At 40.3% G+C, this 18,900-nt stretch overlaps 5 protein-coding genes across 5 annotated transcripts; 4 read left to right on the top strand and 1 right to left on the bottom strand.

Moving 5' to 3' along the window:
* The first annotated feature begins 1,469 nt into the window (after nucleotides 1-1,469).
* On the top strand, nucleotides 1,470-3,517 carry LOC103435387 (NAC domain-containing protein 67-like). The gene is made up of 5 exons (XM_008373776.4): nucleotides 1,470-1,955; nucleotides 2,350-2,522; nucleotides 2,632-2,812; nucleotides 2,906-3,162; nucleotides 3,253-3,517. Exons 1-5 carry the CDS (start codon nucleotides 1,943-1,945, stop codon nucleotides 3,325-3,327), a joined length of 699 nt encoding a protein of 232 aa, XP_008371998.2. The 5' UTR covers nucleotides 1,470-1,942; the 3' UTR covers nucleotides 3,328-3,517.
* Nucleotides 3,518-3,625: 108 nt separating this feature from the next.
* Nucleotides 3,626-5,937, bottom strand: LOC114824957 (uncharacterized). The gene is made up of 4 exons (XM_070822650.1): nucleotides 5,706-5,937; nucleotides 4,523-4,718; nucleotides 4,089-4,438; nucleotides 3,626-4,008 (listed from the first exon to the last, which is right to left on the bottom strand). Exons 2-4 carry the CDS (start codon nucleotides 4,716-4,718, stop codon nucleotides 3,949-3,951), a joined length of 606 nt encoding a protein of 201 aa, XP_070678751.1. The 5' UTR covers nucleotides 5,706-5,937; the 3' UTR covers nucleotides 3,626-3,948.
* A 262-nt stretch (nucleotides 5,938-6,199) lies between these two features.
* On the top strand, nucleotides 6,200-7,679 carry LOC103409035 (protein SOMBRERO-like). Its single transcript, XM_029102838.2, has 5 exons — nucleotides 6,200-6,291; nucleotides 6,437-6,702; nucleotides 6,796-6,979; nucleotides 7,070-7,326; nucleotides 7,410-7,679. Exons 1-5 carry the CDS (start codon nucleotides 6,279-6,281, stop codon nucleotides 7,476-7,478), a joined length of 789 nt encoding a protein of 262 aa, XP_028958671.1. The 5' UTR covers nucleotides 6,200-6,278; the 3' UTR covers nucleotides 7,479-7,679.
* Nucleotides 7,680-15,499: 7,820 nt separating this feature from the next.
* LOC139196238 (uncharacterized) lies at nucleotides 15,500-16,453 on the top strand. The gene has a single exon (XM_070821912.1). It carries the CDS (start codon nucleotides 15,500-15,502, stop codon nucleotides 16,451-16,453), a length of 954 nt encoding a protein of 317 aa, XP_070678013.1.
* A 923-nt stretch (nucleotides 16,454-17,376) lies between these two features.
* LOC103435389 (NAC domain-containing protein 76-like) lies at nucleotides 17,377-18,857 on the top strand. The gene is made up of 5 exons (XM_029102836.2): nucleotides 17,377-17,479; nucleotides 17,584-17,819; nucleotides 17,914-18,097; nucleotides 18,179-18,444; nucleotides 18,528-18,857. Exons 1-5 carry the CDS (start codon nucleotides 17,467-17,469, stop codon nucleotides 18,594-18,596), a joined length of 768 nt encoding a protein of 255 aa, XP_028958669.1. The 5' UTR covers nucleotides 17,377-17,466; the 3' UTR covers nucleotides 18,597-18,857.
* The last annotated feature ends 43 nt before the right edge of the window (nucleotides 18,858-18,900 follow it).

The following is an 18,900-nucleotide window of genomic DNA, read 5'->3' as shown; positions in this document are numbered from 1 at the left end:
ATAAGCATTAAACAATATTTACATTGTTTTTAAAAAGTAATACGATATTTATAAATAATGTGAGAGTTTAAGATAAATACGGTGAAATCTTAAAAGAGAAAATAAAAATACATACAAGAATAAAAAAAGGAGAGAAATGAGTTAATAAACCACAAAAAAAGATGGGGTCATAAGAGGAAAAAAAAGGGAGGAAATGGGTAAACAAACATGTGGGGTAGAAAAATAAAGACCAGAAGAGAAGTGGTGGTTAGCACAATATTTTAAGAGAGAAAAAAAAATAAACAAATGGTCAGCATGATAATACTAGGATAAGGTGCCAGTACCCAATTTTTACTGACTTAGGTGGCCCAATAATTTGTAATTTCAGATATTTGTCCCTCAAAGTTAATGAATTTTACAATTTGGTCATTTGAACACTTACCCTATCCGGATGGGATTTCCTAACTTATCCTCCTATCACGACTTGCCACGTGGCAAGTCCCCATCTCTTTTCCTCTTCTCCTTTCCCGAGCCTCCCCCTCTTAGCTCACTTTTATCTCTCTCAAAGATCTCACTCACCTCTCCCTCTCCGTTTGAACCCAGACCCACACCGAGGCTCCGTCGCCACCTTGACGTTGACAACATCACCACCATCACCTCGTCAACTCTCTCCCTCTCTTCCTCGTCTCGTCAACTCTCTCATTCTCTTCCTCGTCTTCAACGCGTCCTCAGTGCACCCGCAACAGTAGCAGCAAACCCAGGCAGGAAACAACTGAGAGCAATTCATGAAGGGGAAGTCGACGAACAAGTCAGTGACGAAGAGCTGGAGCTTGAGCGATCTGGAGCTGCATAGGAAGAAGCGATAATATCGCGATATTTTGATGATAATTAAGTGGATAAGTGTGAAAATATCGTTATCTAAAAAAAAACGATATTATCGACGATATTTCGCCAATAATATCGATATTTTGGTCATTGGTTCCAATATTCTCTCAGTGTTGAGAGTTTTTCTCTCAAATTGAGAGTTATTCTCACTTTCTGTGTGAGGCGTTCAAACCACAGAAAATCCGGTGGCACCGACCCTAGCTTCAGCTGGGGACGGTTGCCGTTTCCTTCTTGTTTTCTTTCTCTTTTGTTTTCCTTGATTCCACTGCTTTTTATTCCAAATTTCTACTCCAATCTATCCTATTCCTCTATCCCTGTGGGTATTACTTTTCCTGGCTTTTCCTTACTCCGATCTTCAGCCATGCATCCTTTTGAGATTGTGCGTAGAGTTCCGGTGTATCCACCAGCTCGAGTGTTTTCAACACCACCAATTTATCTTTGTTATCTGTCGGTTTCAGCAGTGTCGTTCGTGGGTTTCCACGAACTTCGTACTGATAACTGACTTCTCTCGCTTAGCTGCCGGCTATTTCTAGTTTATGAATGTGCTCAGGTAGCAAATTGGGTTTGGAAGTGGTGTCTGTTGAAGCAGTGCTCGGTGGCGGAGATGGAATCAGATGGATTGGTTGGTTTTGGAAGGGTGGAGAAAGCTGTGGAAGGTGTCGAGGCTTCTGCTTTGGGAGACGTGATGTTAAGTTTGGGCCTAAATGTTTTTTGGGGTCATTTTGTGTTTTCTAGTGTTTTAGGCCCACTTTTGTTTGTTGATATGTAGTATTTGGGCCTCTGAAGTGTTGTATGTTTGTTGTTGGTGCTTAATAAAATAGAAATGTATAATTATTACAAAATCGTTTAAACAAAATCATTTTCTTTTGGGGTAAAACTGTAAAAATAACTTGTTATTCGAAACACTGCGACACGTTTCTATAAGAGGGATTTTTCCTTGCCAAAAAAAAAAAAAAAAAGGTTGCGTTTTTAGCTTCCGAGGGAAGCTTTCCCAGTACTCGGTAAAAACCTTCCCGCTCGCTGTTGCTCATCGTTGGAGGTGGTTGGATTCTGCTCAGAGCTGTGAGAAGAATCAACGATGGTGCAGAGAAGTAAGCAATTTTCCGTTTTGTACATTCGAATTTGTTTATCTAACTGTGCTATGCATGGACTTATTGATCAATTTGCTAAATTTGTTAAGGATCTGGAAAAATAAAATAAAATTAGGGTTTAATAAGCTTGAATTTAAAAAGGAACAGTTTTCGGTATCGGAAAATTGTGTTAGATTGTGAGTTGCGTTTTGTTGATTTGTGTATATTTGTGTGTTTTGCATGGAATGATAGATTGATTCGTTTGCAGAGAGTCGTGGGATTGAATTTGTTATGAGGAAAAAATGGGGATGTGCATCAATAAGCTTGCTTGAATTGAAATGGTTATCGAACGGCCCTTAAATTTGTGTGTCGTTGTGCGTTGTGCATGGGATGATTTGATTGATTTGTTGTGCAGAGAGTAGTAGGCTTCAATCTGTTAAGGAGCAGGAGAAATTGGAGACGGATCCGATTGAATTGAGAAGGAAGCAGTTGATTCTTGATATACGGGAGGCAAACAGAATAGGTGATCAAAATGAAGAGAAGCGCAGGATTCGGTTGATTCACGAAACGGAGATGGTGAACAAACTAGTATGTTGCATTTGGTCCCTAGTTTTTGCCCCTTTTTTTCATTATTTATTTGTTTATTTGAACTTTTGACATCAGAAGTAGAAGACATTACGATAACCTATCTCTGCAGAGCAAAGCAAGGAAACTTCGAGATTTACAAGTACAGTTGATATCGCTCGGTTATACATTCAACCCGGAAGATGGACTATTAGTTTGTCACTACTTAAGGGAAAAGTGTTTGGACGGTGATCTTTTGTTTCACTCCATTGAAGACGCTGATGTTTACGCAAAGCATCCTCAGAACCTCATAGGTATTTTCTTCCGATACATTATTATGTTTCTAGGGTTTAGGGTTTAGGGTACTGCTCTTTGTCTTTGACAGATAACTACTAGTAATGTTACAGACAAATACAAAGCTGTTGGTGCTAGAAATGTTTGGTATTTCTTCACCCGTACCCGCCCGAATGAAACTCAACCTGGTACCAGTACAAGTACAGAGCAGGTTCTGGCCGGAAAATGGATATTTGGCAACGAAATGGACGTGCTTCATCAGGGCGAGAAAGTCGGTGTAAAACAATTACTAGAGTATTGTGACGGGGATGCCAAGACCCAATATAAGATCATCGAGTACAAACTCGATCCTCTTCCAGATAATTTGAAGGTATGAAGTTTTAGCCTATAAAATATGTCCGTTTATTGACTCCTCCATTCGTTTTGTTTGAAAAATGCATTGGTTTCAAATTGTGCACAGAGCGGTCCTTGGTTCGTCTGTAAGCTGTACAATGATGCAAGTTGCGTGGAGGTGCAGAGTTTAATTAATGGCTGATACTTCACCTTAATGATGTACCATTTCATGTCTTCGGCTCCGTCATCCTCCGGTGTTGTTTGACTGAGCTAATCGATGTCCGTTGCAACTGCGATTTGAATTTGAAGTCGGTTTATCCATAGACAGGCATCTTGTTTCTGTTTGTGTGGCTACTTCGGTACTCTGATATCAATCCAGATTCATGCGCATACCTTGTCATCTTAATTTTTTATTAAGGCATGTTCATGGTGTTTTCATATTTGTGAGATCATTCAGTTACTTGAGACTCAGTTCTATATAACCGCTAACGACAAAACTGTTTCCAAAACAACTGCAACCCTACATTTCAAAACCATTAAGCCACGATGAGATGACTCAAAATGTTCCATATAAAAGCAACAATGAGATAACTGGAAATATCCATTTGCAAGTGCAAATACTCCCCGTGAGACAAATTTGAAGTATAAACTCATTCTCCATAGCGGTGACTATGTCCGTTGAGCTGTTGAACAACAACTTACATCCAAAACAATGCTGAAACCGTTGAGCTGTTGAACGACAACTTACCTCCAAAACAATGCCATCTGACCATCAAACTCATGTTTGCTCTTCCACATAACCTCGACTACGCTGTCAAACTCATTAGTCCTCTTCCACATAACGTCGACCGCGATATATCTTGAAAATAGACCATCGACCATGCTGCATATTTTTCAAGTATAATAAGCTTATTGTATGAAAGAAGTATGAACAAAAAACAAAAGCAAGTCAAAGGTTTGCACCTTGAACCGGAATGTTTGAAATTCAGCTAAACTTGAAGGGTCTGCCCCAGGGTCGTTTCCCATTATCGGTGTATATTTGTCCATTGAAATGTGAGAGCTTCTTAGCCTTGCATACCCAATCCTAACATGATAAAGCTTAAATTGTGTCTTATAACAAATGTCGACACCGTCTTTCTTGATCAATTTCGGAGGTGCATCATCTATCCAAAATTCTGGACGGGCTGGAAAGATTGCTTTTCCTCGCACAGCACGCAGTAGAATATCGAAATGATGGTCCACGTAAAGCTCATGGGAGATAACAAACACAGGTTTAGTTCTCTCTCCGATGTTGGCAAAGGGGTAGTAATGTTCTGTTTAAAGTAAAAATATCAATCACCAAAATGAGCACATAAAGTTAATGAAAGGAAAGGACAACTTAAACTAATAATTATTACCAAGTAGGACTCTCGGTGAACATCGGAAAATGTCAAATACGGGAATAGGGCATTCATCAGTTAGCTCGTCGGCCAGCCATTTCGAAAGCCACTTCATAAGCGTTGCAACTCGATAGTTTGGAAATCTTCTACGCGGCCCAAATTGGTTACGATTTCCATTAAAAGCGGGAAGGTATTGTATATAGGGACGACGCATCTAAAATGAAAACAAAAACTAACTGTCAGCATATAATGTGAAACTCATATGTGTTTTAAACAATGCAAACTGAAACACTGTGTGTCAAGATCCCCAATACTTGCATAACAAACTGAAACAAACGACTCCAATGAAACAGCAAAGAAAACAACGGAGAATTGTTAATTTTATCTTTCTAAGTGTAGTGTTAATTCTCCCAAACTTAAATTGAAAAGACTAGAGCCTAAATTGACTGACAGGGCTGCTGGGAAAGTGTTATTACAAGTCACAACAAGTAGCCAAGCCAACATACACTAAAAAGACATGGACACGTCCAGATGCTTCGAATCCTAGCTCCCTCGGTTAAGCGAAATTGACTTGTAGATTTTCTAGCTAGGAGAGTGCATAATCATTATCAAAGCACTTGATCGATTCCAACGTCAAGTGCATATCACAGATTGCTTTAGCATAAACAAAATTGAATAAATACTTGTTATGTCCGGAATTTTGGGATCACATAGACATTTAAAGAGCCTAATAAAGAAAAGGTTCGGATGGATTACATATTTTTGAAGCATCTCTGACAGATTTTTTATTGTAATGCAATGTATTGAATCATTTCCATTCCCAGTGATGAGGCGGATGATTCCTTCGATTACCCGACCCAACAGACACAATTTTCTCAACAAATCCCATGTCATGGACTCTTGGACTGGATTGATTTCCATAAAACTAGATCTCTATGCAGCAAACAGAGAATGCACCAGACCAAACCCCCAACAACCCAACCCCCCCCCCCCCAATATTGCAAACCCAACACCCCAAATATCCCCAATATCCCAAAATCCAACACACATTTCCGAAAATTATCAAAGAACAAAACAACCATCCTTTTGCCTTCCCCCATGGATGTATATATATATCCAAATGAAGCAGGCAGGCAGGTAAATAAAATTGTAAATACAAAGAGTTGAAAGAAGTAAACAACAGTTTGGAAGATGAACATACCGTGTCAAATCTGTCCGTTGAAATCCAATTACTTGAACGATACGCAAGGGATCCGAGATAGCGGGAGCGAGGCAAATCACTCAACCGGGGTTGCGCTGCTTCTGCTCCATTTAGGTTTTACCAAAGTGATCCTTGAACCCAGAAATTGACAACTCCAAGCGAAAAGCCACAGAAAACCAGAGAGAGAAGAGAACTAGGGTTTCCGATCTTACGCTGTGATCGTACAATCCTCAAGCTGAGCTGTGCTGCTGGGTATTTGAATGGAAATAACGCGGGTCGCTCAGCTGGTTAGTCACTAATCCAACAGATTTAACTAACTTAATACACGATTAGCAACTCTAACTAAAAGAATCGCGTGAGTGTCACGTGAGTACAACCAGCCAATGAGTTTTAAGTTATATGGGCGGGCCTAATTCCCGAAAGCCCAACTCTTTTATCAACCCAAAGCATTTTCAACGGCCCAACGAAGATAAATAACGATGGAAGACTTGCTTCGGAAGCTTTAGGCTTTATCCGTCCGAAACGAACAACTTGGGGTTGGATTTTGGCTCAGAAGAATCAACAACGATAGCGATGGTGAAGAGAAGTAAGCCTGCCTTTTTGTTTTTGATGGATTGATTGATTGATTCGTTTGTTAAATTTGTTGAGGATCTGGAAAAATTGGGGATGAATCTGTTAACTTGATTGTTTGTGTAAAATCCATGAATATGATTGATTGATTTGTTGTGCAGAGACTAGTACTAATAATACTAGTAATACTAGCAGGGTTAGGGTTAGGGTTAGGGTTGAATCTGATAAGGATGAGGAAATTTTGGGGACTAATAAGCTTGAATTGAGAAAGTTGAAGAGGATTCGCGAAGAAGAGGAATCGCTCAAGATTTCCTTCCGACTTGCAGAGGAGCTTGAACGGCAGGAACTAGAGAGACTGGCGTGTGTATCTTCTTCCTTTGCTGCCTGCCGCCTTGAAATTCGGGCAGCCGAGATATTTAGAAAACAGGTTGTTATCTTCTTTCTTTATTTCCACAGCGCTCAGCGCTCAAATCCGACTCCAACAACAACAAAAAAAGTGACTTTTAGATAATCTTTGCAGGCGGAAGCACTGAAAAAGCGAGAGTTGGAAAAACGGTTGATATCCCTTGGTTACACATTCAACCCAGACGATGGAATATTACTTCATCACCACTTAAGGGAAAAGTGCCTCGAAAACGCTCTTGGTTTTTATGCCATCCTTGAAGAAGCTGACATCTACGCAAAGCATCCTCAGAACCTAATAGGTCTGTTTCTTTCCGAATTCATCTTTATTTTTAGCAAGAATTGGGTACCCCTGTCTGTGTTTGGCAGACTAACTGCTACAGATGTTACAGAAAACTACCGTGCTCTCGCTGCTGGAAATGTTGGGTATTTCTTCACCCGTAGCCGCCCAAATGAAACTCAACCTCATACTAGTACAAGTACAGATCATGTTCAGGCCGGACATTGGATCTTTGGCAAAGAATTGGACGTGCTTCATCAGGGCGAGAAAGTTGGTGTTAAACAATTACTAGAGTATTGTGCAGCGGGCGCCAAGACCGGATACAAGATCATCGAGTACAGACTCGATCCTTGTCCAGACAACTTAAAGGTATAAAAATTAGCCTGTGATGTATGTTCATTTATTACTCTCTTCATTCTACTCAAAATATCTTGGTTTCAATTTGTGTACAGGATGGTCCTTGGTTCCTTTGTAAGCTGTACAAGGACGGGAGTTACATGGAGGTGCAGAGTTCGCTCTAATTATGATTAGAATTTGAAGTCGCCGTATCTGTCGGTAGTTGAGGGTAGGGATCTCTCTTTATGTTGCTACTTTGTTATGGTTTGTAACTTTGATTCCCACAAGGCACTCCAGCGTCAGCCTGTGCACTGCATGTTTGTGTTGGTACCTCGCTGTTGCGCCGGTTTTTTGGCACGGAATGAGAGTACTATCTGGTTTTATAATTATCGATGTACAAAATGTGCAATTTTTACCAGAGAAGCTACCACGAAACATTATGAATATACTCAACCAGGTCTGGCATTTAAGTGAACCTCGCATGGCGAGGAACTGGTTGAGATATATTCCAAAGCTTCGTTGATTTGGGTTGTAAAGTACAGATCGTGCTGTTTCACCTACCCAAACGTTACGAAACCAACCAGATTGGGTCGCAAAGCCCAAAACTGGATTGGATTTATTTGGATTCTCACAAGCAAATCCGTCAACCAATTCATCGGTTTTGGTGTTTAGGGATCCAATCCAGTGTGGTGAATATAACCCAACCTGACCAAATTAAGGGAACCGGATCCCCTCCGGATCCAAATATACTGAGCCTGCTGAGCAAGGGATCCGGACCGTTGAAATTTAATCCAACGGCCACAATTGTTATAACTTTTAAAGCCTCCTGTTTGTAACCGTTGGATCAAATTTCAAAGGTCCGGATCCCTTGCTCAGCAGGCTCATTTTTATTGGGTCCGGAGGGGATCCGGTTCCTAAATTAAGTATCAAACAATGATAGCATGGATTAATGTAATCTTGGAAACCTTGAAATCTTAGAGAGGTCTCCAAGCTAAATACATAAGGTCACAAAACTATGAACAGCCATAGAATACGTGCACCCCCACTTGGGGGCCGGAAAGACATCGACACATTGCAGCTACAGCCCGAGGTGAAAAACAATAAAAAAACAAAATGAAACAATAATACAACAGTAATTCCACAACAATGTCACAACTCTGACAGAATGGCAGGGATGTAATGGGACAACTCGGCCGTCAGAGATTGAAATCCATTCACAAGCTGAGATTGGAACTCCTGATCTTCCTCGTCGATCAATCTAAAGTGCACACGGATGGCACGCTTGCATACGGCCATGAATTCAAGGAGTGCAGCAATGAGTTGCTGCAGTTCCTAGGACCGCAACCTTGTTGCAGGCTCGCCCGACAGGAATGCAGTGCACACACTCAGTACCCCACTGCTGACCTGCAAATGGAAAGTAAGAAAATTCCTCACCATCCCTAGACCGAGATCTTAGCTTTGCATACTCGAATCTGTCATGGATTCGAAAAAGCCCAAATAGGCCGAGACTTCCAGACCATTTTCCGGCCACATTCAACTACCTTTTGGCCTCGATTCAGGTAGAATCGAAATCTTGTCACTCCTAGCTTCAATTTGGTATATTTTATATGAAAGTTGGTTGTGAAATGGATCTAAAAGAGAGTTGAATCGAAAAGTTAATAATTGATCTAGGTAACTGGAGATGACGAGGAGTCTGTTGGGAGTGGTCGTTGAGCATGACGAGGACGAGAGAGAGATGATAGTCTTAGCTAGTCCCATGGTTTTTTGGGGGGCTTTAGTCTTAGCTAGTCCCATGGTTTTTGGGGGGCTTCGCTAAGATCGGCTAGCCTATGAATTAGTCTAGGCGAGTGAGACTTAGTCTCATCAAATCTAATCCCTGCTGGAAACAAACTTGGGACTGGACTAATTCTTAGTCATGTCCAGTCCAATGAATTTTAGTGAGGGCAAACAAACGATCTCTAATTCTCTAGTACGTTGTGTCGTGTAAGTGCCTTGTTGTAGAAGCTTGGGCTTCTATGGATCAGGATCCTCTCATGAGCTAAGGATGAGGATCCTTCTGACCAAGGAGTGTGGGCCGTTTGATGAAAATCTAACAGTTATAATTATTATAACTTTAAAGGGACCTCCCTATTTGGAAAATCCAACGGTCCACACTCCTTGGTCAAGAGGATCCTCATACTTAGCTCAGGAGAGGATCCTGATCCGGCTTCTAGCTTCTTGTGGATGCAGCTTTCTGTCAAATAATTAGATGAAAACATAAGTGTCATTTCGAATTCTCTCCTCTTATTCTCATCTCATTTTTCTCTCATTTTCTCACAGTTTTTTTTTTGTCTCTCTATAAAAAAAAGTTAATATAAAGTGTTGACATGGTTTAATTGTAACTATTTAAATAAGAGGGGAGGGAAAGAGAGAGATTATGAGGGAAGAGAATCCTCCTTCATGTTATTTTGTTGAGATTACTTCAGGAGTCCACTAGTTCTCTCCTATGGTGAAGAAAGGCGAGAGCAACCAACACATCTTAAAACTAAAGTCATTTATTCTGCGTGACTTGCATCAGGAGTAAGATCAAGGATGTCAGAAAAAAGTTGGCCTCTTTTATTCTTTTGATGATTGTTGTTTTGGCCCTGGAAGATAAAATAGCTATTAACTCAATGGCTTATATAGTGGTAGTGAATGTCTTTATTTTCAATGAGTCAGCCATACTCTTGTAAATCATTTCAAGTAAATTTAAGAAGCTGCTATTAAAATCTTCATAAGGTCTTTCATTTATTCCACGGAATGCTAAATTATGTAACAAGACATTTCACAACAGCCATAAGTCTAAGCAACACTTGTTTCCAATGATGTGTCTCTTTCTTTATTCGTATTTGCAATTCTTTGTGAATTGTTTGATTTTTTGTCCATCTAATTTTCAGCGCAATCCAAGTTCTAGAATTAGTGATATGCTCTTTGCTTTTATAATGTTGGTCAAGCTTCTTATCAAAAGTGTCCAATCACTAATTCCATCTTTTGCTAACTCACTTTTTTGAACCATTGTTTTAAGCAATTACACCAAAGCAGAAGAATTTATCCAACTCTTTTGAGTACACGAGTCATTTCCCATCACAAGTTTCACCGTTGATACCTTTTTATTGTAGTAATGTGAGAAAAATTTTCTAGAGAAGTTATTCTTCCATTTTGATGTATACGACTTTGTGTAGTTTATGACAAACGACAAGATAATTTAGATTAAGTTTATCTAGACTATGGAAATTTATAAGTTCTTTATGACAAACGACAAGATAATTTAGATTAAGTTTATCTATACTATGGAAGAAAAAAAATTTGAATATGACGTACAAGCGACTTTCAGAATTTAATTGAAAAATTATTTCCTAGTTATGGTTGAGATAATAACTATACAAATATCATCGACATTCTTCTTAATCATCATTTAAAAATTATTTATTAAAAATTTCAATCAAGCAAACGCATCCATACTATTAAATAAATGAGAAATAGAAGTTCCAATATTCTCTCAGTGGTGAGAGCTTTTCTCTCAAACTAAGAGTTATTCTCACTTCCTGTGTGAGGCGTTCAAACCACAGAAAATCCGGTGGCGCTAGCCCTAGCTTCGGTCGGGGCCGGTTGCCGTTTCCTTCTTGCTTTCTTTCTCTTTTGTTTCCTTGATTCCACTGCTTTTTATTCCAAATTTCTACTCCAATCTATCATATTCCTCAATTCCTGCGGGTATTACTTTTCATGGCTTTTCCTTGCTCCGATCTTCAGCCATGCATCCTTTTGAGATTGTGCGTAGAGTTCCGGTGTATCCACTAGCTCGGGTGTTTTCAACACCACCACTTTATCTTTGTTATTTGTCAGTTTCAGCAGTGTCGTTTGTGGGTTTCCACGAACTTCGTACTTATAGCTGACTTCTCTTGCTTAGCTGCCGGCTATTTCTAGTTTATGGATGTGCTCAGGTAGCAAATCGGGTTTGGAAGTGGTGTCTGTTGAAGCGGTGCTCGGTGGCAGAGATGGAATCAAATGGATTGGTTGGTTTTGGAAAGTTGGAGAAAGCTATGGAAGGTGTCGAAGCTTTTGCTTTGGGAGACGTGATGTTAAGTTTGGGCCTAAATGTTTTTTGGGGTCATTTTGTGTTTTCTAGTGTTTTAGGCCCACTTTTGTTTGTTGATATGTAGTCTTTGGGCCTCTGAAGTGTTGTATGTTTGTTGTTGGTGCTTAATAAAATATCTTTTTACCAAAAAAAAAAAAGAGAAATGTATAATTATTACAAAATCGTTTAAACCAATACATGTCTCTAGAACCTGTATGTTCTACGATATATGTCTATGGCTTACCATATGACTAATCACGTTTTCGCCCTCTGTTTTAGGGACATGTCGAACTTGAACAAACTCGATTTCTCCGCTCTAGAAGTCTCTGGAAGAAACTATCTGAAGTGGGTACAAGACGTGAAGCTCAATCTAACTGCAAAAGACATTAAAGCCACCATCGAGGCACCTATCGCCGACAAACCTGTTGACGAAGCTCAAAAGGCTATTGCAATGATCTTCATTCGAAGACACATCCATGATGCACTGCAGACTGGGTATCTTGCTGAGGAGGACCCACGCACCATCTGGCTTGCTCTGGTCGACCGTTTCGATCATCAGAAAGACATATACTTGCCTGAAGCAAGACACGACTGACAGCATCTTCGCTTCCAAGACTTTAAGTCAGTGAATGAATACAACTTTGAAGTTTGTAGAATCCGTTCTTTGTTGAAATTCTGCAAAGTGGAACTAACTGAATTAGATCTCTTGAAGAAGACCTATTCGACCTTCCATGCCACCAATATTATCCTGTAGCAACAATATAGGGCACATAAATTCACCAAGTTTTCAGATTTGATCTCTGTTTTACTTCTCGCTGAAAAGCAAAACCAGCTTTTGATGAAGAACCATCAAGGTCGACCGATTAGTTCAAACGCCGTGCCTGAAGCACATGCGACTTATTCTAGCAGCCATAAATGACGAAAGAACCATTATGGATGTGGCAATGGGCAGCAAGCCCAACCACGGGCCCAAGGTCAACATAGTGCCGCACCTGAGGGAAGAATTGCGACCCAGCAGCATCCACCACTCGCCCCTAAGGTCCCAAACTTCAAGAACAAAGGCAAAGCTCCTGTTCAGCCCGCTTCTAATGAACTGGACATGTGCTATCGTTGTGGATCAAGGGATCATTGGTCACGCGTATGTCGAGCTTTCCCTGAGGCTATTGCCAAGTATCATTCCCGTCGTGAGTTTAACTTTGCATATGTGGATCATCCGGAAGATGCAACTACATCAATGGAGATATCGGATTTTCAAGAGGCGTCAGCGCCTATGGATGAATAAATTAGACATATTTTTAGGGTGTTTACCCCTAATGGCCGAACCCACTAGGAGTGGTCGGCCCTTACCCCCTATTTTGCTAGGTTTATGGTTTAATTTTGAACAATTTTTCTGAGTATTTGGAATAATTTGTTTGGTTTTACTTTGTTTTGAATTATGGATTGTTATTTGAATGGATATTATGTTCTCGAATTGCTTAATTGAATGAATTGACTTATATCTATGCATGTGACCAATTCAATCAATTTATTTCTGGGTATGTCTAGTTGGGAAGTTAGTTGTCTGGCATATAGTGCAACCACGCACACCATCTTGCGTGAACGACACTATTTTACTAACTTAATACCCAATAAAGCTCATTATTTGACAACTCTTTCATGCCCATCCAACCTGATTGAAGGATATGGAAAGGCATGTATCATATTCTCTAATGGTACAATCTTAACCATTAAGGAGGCACTCTATTCTCCACGTTCCTGAAGAACGTTGCTGAGTTTTAGAGATATTCGAGATAATAAATATCATCTTGAAACCATTGAAGATCATGGTTCTGAATTTCTTTGCATCACTTCATACGAATATGACCAGAAGCATATTCACGAGAAGTTGGAACGATTGCCGAATGGGTTGTACATCACAACCATTCACGGCATAGAAGCCCACAGTGTGGCCGGCCCTATGCCTGAGTTCCAGGACACTTAAGTTGCTTTGGCATGACCGTTTGGGATATCCTAGACGCGACATGATGCGCCGTATCCTTAAATCTTCTCACGGGCATAAGTTACATCCCTATGTTGGAGTTCCGCCATGCAAAGCGTGTTCTTTAGGGGAGTTGAATACTCAACCTTCCCATACAAAGATTATTTATGACCCCCTTAAATTTCTTCAGAGGATTCAAGGAGACATGTGTGGACCAATCCAACCAACATGCGGACCATTTAAATATTTTATAGTGTTGGTTGATGCATCGACAAGATGGTCACATGTTTGCTTGTTGTCCACACGCAACGCCGCATTTGCTAAACTCCTAGCTCAAATCATTAAGCTTAGGGCTCACCACTTTGATTATCCAATTAAGTCGATTCGATTGGATAACGTTGAAGAGTTTATGTCACAGACTTTTGACGATTATTGTATGTCAGTAGGGTTAATGTGGAACATCATATGCCCCATGTTCACACCCAAAACGGCCTGGCAGAAGCTTTCATAAAGCGCCTTCAAATGATAGCTCGAACTTTGGTTATGCGAACCAAACTGCCGGTATCTGCCTAGGGCTATGCAATATTGCACGCAGCTATGTTGGTCCCTTTGAGGCCCATCGCTACTCAACCACATTCACCGTTATAGTTGGTCACTGGATATGAGCCTGACGTCTCGCATTTACGGGTGTTTGGGTGCGCCATTTATGTGCCAATAGCGCCGTCGCTACGTACCAAAATGGGTTCTCAGAGAAAAATGGGAATCTATGTCGGTTATGAATCGCCATCAATTGTTCGCTACTTAGAACCCTTGACAGGAGATCTCTTTACCGCATGTTTTGCGAATTGTCACTTTGATGAGACAGTCTTCCCGTCATTAGGACTCCAATATGTTTATTTCCTTAGGGCACCAAGAGTCCTAGAGATTTTATTGATTGCCAAATCAATATTCCCTCAATTATTCTCATAATTCATTGTCATTCACAAAATGATTTTACCACCTCCCCCCCCCCCCCCCACACACACACACACACACACCAATATTGCAAACCCAACACCCCAAATATCCCCAATCCCAAGAGTCCTAGAGATTTTATTGATTGCCAAGTCAATATTCCTTCAATTATTCTCATAATTCATTGTCATTCACAAAATGATTTTACCACCTCCCCCCCCCCACCACCAAGGGCGGAGCTACCATGGGCCTAGAGGGGGCGGATGCCCCCACTGAGATTTTTCTGATGTTGGCATGCTCATCTGTTTCTGCAGCAGCAAAGCCCCCACTGCGATTTTGAGCAGCAGCAAAGCCCCCACTGCAATTTTCTGGTTCCTCCGATCTGGGTCTTTCTAAACCAGGCCAAAGGCAAAACGAACCTCTGCAGAAGCCTGATCTGATTTTTTTTTTAAATGTAAACGAAACGGCGTCGTTTCGTATATGTTTAAAAAAAAAAAAAGTTATGTTATAGTATTAGTGGGGGACCAGACTCCCATTTCTTTTTTTTTTGTCTCCTAAAAAAGTTATGTTATAGTATTAGTGGGGGACCAGACTCCCATTTCTTTTTTTTTTACTCCCTTTGTTTTCGTTGCCCTTTGTCAGAGAGCAGCTTGGTGCTGCTCTGTTTGTCTTCTCCAAAGTCCAAACCAATACCTTGAAAGTTGCTCTCCTGTCCAGGTGCTCTCTGGAGCAAAGTTGCTCTTCCCAGCCATGCCAGCAGCCAGCCATTCTCTAGTCTCTAGCCGACAATATATATATATATATTTAGGTAAATTTTTTAATTCCTAAATCTATAATTCCTAACCCTAATTAATTATTTAAGACGAATTTTTGTTTAATTGGTATAGAAATATAGAATCATATGGATATGGTATGCACTAATATGGATGGTTATTGACTTATTGATTATTTATATGATGAATTCTATGATTATTGATGAATGAAATTATGAAATTACGAATTCTATAAATATGGGTATACATTTATTCAAATGATTAGTTGAATTAAATGTTTATTTGTTGAATAATTTGTATGCTTATTGGTATGAGTTTACAAGTGGGAAAGGCAAAAATCAAGAAACTACTTTGAAACGTGCTGGAGAAACACGTTGGGGTTCACACTTGGGTACTTTAGTAAGTCTAATGACTATGTTTTCATCCATACTTGATGTACTTGAAGTAATAGCAGATGATGGAGTAAGCTCTCAACAAAGATGTGAAGCGAATAATTTATTGGATTCCATGCAATCATTTGATTTTGTGTTTAATCTACACTTGATGAAAGATATACTTGGAATAACCAATGAATTGTCACAAGCATTGCAAAGGAAGGATCAAGATATTGTAAATGCTATGAAGTTGGTTGGAGTTTGTAAGCAAAGGTTGGAGATAATGAGGAAAAATGGTTGGGATTCTTTACTCAATGAAGTCTCAGAATTTTGTCTTAAACATGATATTGATGTGCCTAATATGGATGATATGTTTCTTTCTCGAAGGCGAGGGCAACGAAAAGCAAAAGCAGTCACAAATATGCATCACTATTGTGTTGGGATATTTTATGTTGTTTTGGATTGGCAGCTTCAAGAACTAAATAATCGTTTCAATGAGACCAACACTGAGTTACTTCTTTGTTTGGCATGTTTATGTCCAGCCGACTCCTTCTCTGCTTTTGATAGCCAAAAGCTATTGCGTCTTGCCCAATTTTATCCTAAAGACTTCTCTATGAATGAGCTGGTGATACTTAAGATTCAACTTGAGACTTACATTGTGGATATGCGGTCTAGCATTGAGTTTTCAGGTTTAAAAGAGATTGGAGATCTTGCAAAAAAAATGGTTCAATGCAAGAAACACAAGGTGTATTCGCTGGTTTACTTGCTTGTGACATTAGCACTAACTCTTCCAGTTGCTACTGCAACCGTTGAAAGAGCATTTTCGGCCATGAAAATTCTGAAGAATCGATTGAGAAATCGGATGGGAGATCAATGGATGAATGATAACATGGTTATTTTTATAGAGAGAGAGATATTTGATGGTATTGGTAATGATGTTGTCATGCAACGCTTTCAGAACATGAAAACGCGTCGAGGGATATTGTAAAGGACTGTTGTATGAAAAACTTTATGGATTAATATATAAGTATTGTGTTTAGTAAATTCTTAAGCTTTTTAATTATGACTTTGTTGTTTGAGGATGCCCCCATTCACACAAATCTCTGGCTTCGTCCCTGCCCACCACACACACACACACACACACACACACACACACACACACACACACACACACACACACACACACACACACACACACACACACACACACACACACACACACACCAATATTGCAAACCCAACACCCCAAATATCCCCAATATCCCAAAATCCAACACACATTTCCGAAAATTATCAAAGAACAAAACAACCATCCTTTTGCCTTCCCCCATGGATGTGTATATATATCCAAATGAAGCAGGCAGGCACGTAAATAAAATTGTAAATACAAAGAGTTGAAAGAAGTAAACAACAGTTTGGAAGATGAACATACCGTGTCAAATCTGTCCGTTGAAATCCAATTACTTGAACGATACGCAAGGGATCCGAGATAGCGGGAGCGAGGCAAAGCACTCGGGGTTGCGCTGCTTCGGCTCCATTTAGGTTTTACCAAAGTGATCCTTGAACCCAGAAATTGACAACTCCAAGCGAAAAGCCACAGAAAACCAGAGATAGAAAAGAACTAGGGTTTCCGATCTTACGCTGTGATCGTACAATCCTCGAGCTGAGCTTTGCTGCTGGGTATTTGAATGGAAATAACGCGGGTCGCTCAGCTGGTTAGTCACTAATCCAACAGATTTAACTAACTTAATACACGATTAGCAACTCTAACTAAAAGAATCGCGTGAGTGTCACGTGAGTACAACCAGCCAATGAGTTTTAAGTAATATGGGCGGGCCTAATTCCCGAAAGCCCAACTCTTTTATCAACCCAAAGCATTTTCAACGGCCCAACGAAGATAAATAACAATGGAAGACTTGCTTCAGAAGCTTTAGGCTTGATCCGTCCGAAACGAACAACTTGGGGTTGGATTTTGGCTCAGAAGAATCAACAACGATAGCGATGGTGAAGAGAAGTAAGCCTGCCTTTTTGTTTTTGATGGGTTGATTGATTGATTCATTTGTTAACTTGATTGTTTGTGTAAAATCCATGAATATGATTGATTGATTTGTTGTGCAGAGACTAGTAGGGTTAGGGTTAGGGTTGAATCTGATAAGGATGAGGAAATTTTGGGGACTAATAAGCTTGAATTGAGAAAGTTGAAGAGGATTCGCGAAGAAGAGGAATCGCTCAAGATGTCCTACCGACGTCAAGAGGAGTTTGAACGGCAGGAACTAGAGAGACTGGCGTGTGTATCTTCTTCCTTTGCTGCCTGCCGCCTTGAAATTCAGGCAGCCGAGATATTTAGAAAACAGGTTGTTATTTTCTTTCTTTATTTCCACAGCGCTCAGCGCTCAAATCCGACTCCAACAACAACAAAAAAAAGTGACTTTTAGATAATCTTTGCAGGTGGAAGCGCTGAAAAAGCGCGAGTTGGAAAAACGGTTGATATCCCTTGGCTACACATTCAACCCAGACGATGGAATATTACTTCATCACCACTTAAGGGAAAAGTGCCTCGAAAACGCTCTTGGTTTTTATGCCATCCTTGAAGAAGCTGACGTCTACGCAAAGCATCCTCAGAACCTGATAGGTCTGTTTCTTTCCGAATTCATCTTTATTTTTAGCAAGAATTGGGTACCCCTGTCTGTGTTTGGCAGACTAACTGCTACAGATGTTACAGAGAACTACCGTGCTCTCGCTGCTGGAAATGTTGGGTATTTCTTCACCCGTAGCCGCCCAAATCAAACTCAACCTGATACTAGTACAAGTACAGATCATGTTCAGGCCGGACATTGGATCTTTGGCAAAGAATTGGACGTGCTTCATCAGGGCGAGAAAGTCGGTGTTAAACAATTACTAGAGTATTGTGCAGCGGGCGCCAAGACCGGATACAAGATCATCGAGTACAGACTCGATCCTTGTCCAGACAACTTAAAGGTATAAAAATTAGCCTGTGATATATGTTCATCTATTACTCTCTTCATTCTACTCAAAATGTCTTGGTTTCAATTTGTGTACAGGATGGTCCTTGGTTCCTTTGTAAGCTGTACAAGGACGGGAGTTACATGGAGGTGCAGAGTTCGCTCTAATTATGATCTGTCGGTAGTTGAGGGTAGGGATCTCTCTTTATGTTGCTACTTTGTTATTGTTTGTAACTTTGATTCCCACAAGGCACTCCAGCCTCACCCTGTGTACTGCATGTTTGTGTTGGTACCTCCATTTCGCTCGGCGAGGAACTGGTTGAGATGTATTCCTGAGCTTCGTTGATTTGGGTCGTAAAGTCCAGATCGTGCTGTTTCGCCTATACAAACGTTACGGAACCAACTAGATTGGGTCAACCAATTCATCGATTTTGGTGTTTAGGGATCCAAACCAGTGTGCTGAATATAACCC

Source organism: Malus domestica, chromosome 05 (assembly GCF_042453785.1).
Source record: "Malus domestica chromosome 05, GDT2T_hap1".
NCBI classification, from domain to species: domain Eukaryota; kingdom Viridiplantae; phylum Streptophyta; class Magnoliopsida; order Rosales; family Rosaceae; genus Malus; species Malus domestica.
Note: the sequence above shows the minus strand (reverse complement) of the source record. Positions and strands in the feature narration are given on the sequence as shown.

Coding starts and splice junctions, on each gene's coding strand:
- LOC139196238 (XM_070821912.1), top strand. CDS start 15,500: ATGACTATGTTTTCATCCATACTTGATGTACTTGAAGTAATAGCAGAT.
- LOC103409035 (XM_029102838.2), top strand. Junction 6,703..6,795: donor CCGAGATATTTAGAAAACAG/GTTGTTATCTTC, acceptor TAATCTTTGCAG/GCGGAAGCACTGAAAAAGCG. Junction 7,327..7,409: donor CTTGTCCAGACAACTTAAAG/GTATAAAAATTA, acceptor ATTTGTGTACAG/GATGGTCCTTGGTTCCTTTG.
- LOC103435389 (XM_029102836.2), top strand. Junction 18,098..18,178: donor GCATCCTCAGAACCTGATAG/GTCTGTTTCTTT, acceptor TAACTGCTACAG/ATGTTACAGAGAACTACCGT. Junction 18,445..18,527: donor CTTGTCCAGACAACTTAAAG/GTATAAAAATTA, acceptor ATTTGTGTACAG/GATGGTCCTTGGTTCCTTTG.
- LOC103435387 (XM_008373776.4), top strand. Junction 2,523..2,631: donor CGGAGATGGTGAACAAACTA/GTATGTTGCATT, acceptor CTATCTCTGCAG/AGCAAAGCAAGGAAACTTCG. Junction 3,163..3,252: donor CTCTTCCAGATAATTTGAAG/GTATGAAGTTTT, acceptor AATTGTGCACAG/AGCGGTCCTTGGTTCGTCTG.
- LOC114824957 (XM_070822650.1), bottom strand. CDS start 4,718: ATGCGTCGTCCCTATATACAATACCTTCCCGCTTTTAATGGAAATCGT. Junction 4,439..4,522: donor TTCACCGAGAGTCCTACTTG/GTAATAATTATT, acceptor TACTTTAAACAG/AACATTACTACCCCTTTGCC. Junction 4,009..4,088: donor TTCAAACATTCCGGTTCAAG/GTGCAAACCTTT, acceptor AAAAATATGCAG/CATGGTCGATGGTCTATTTT.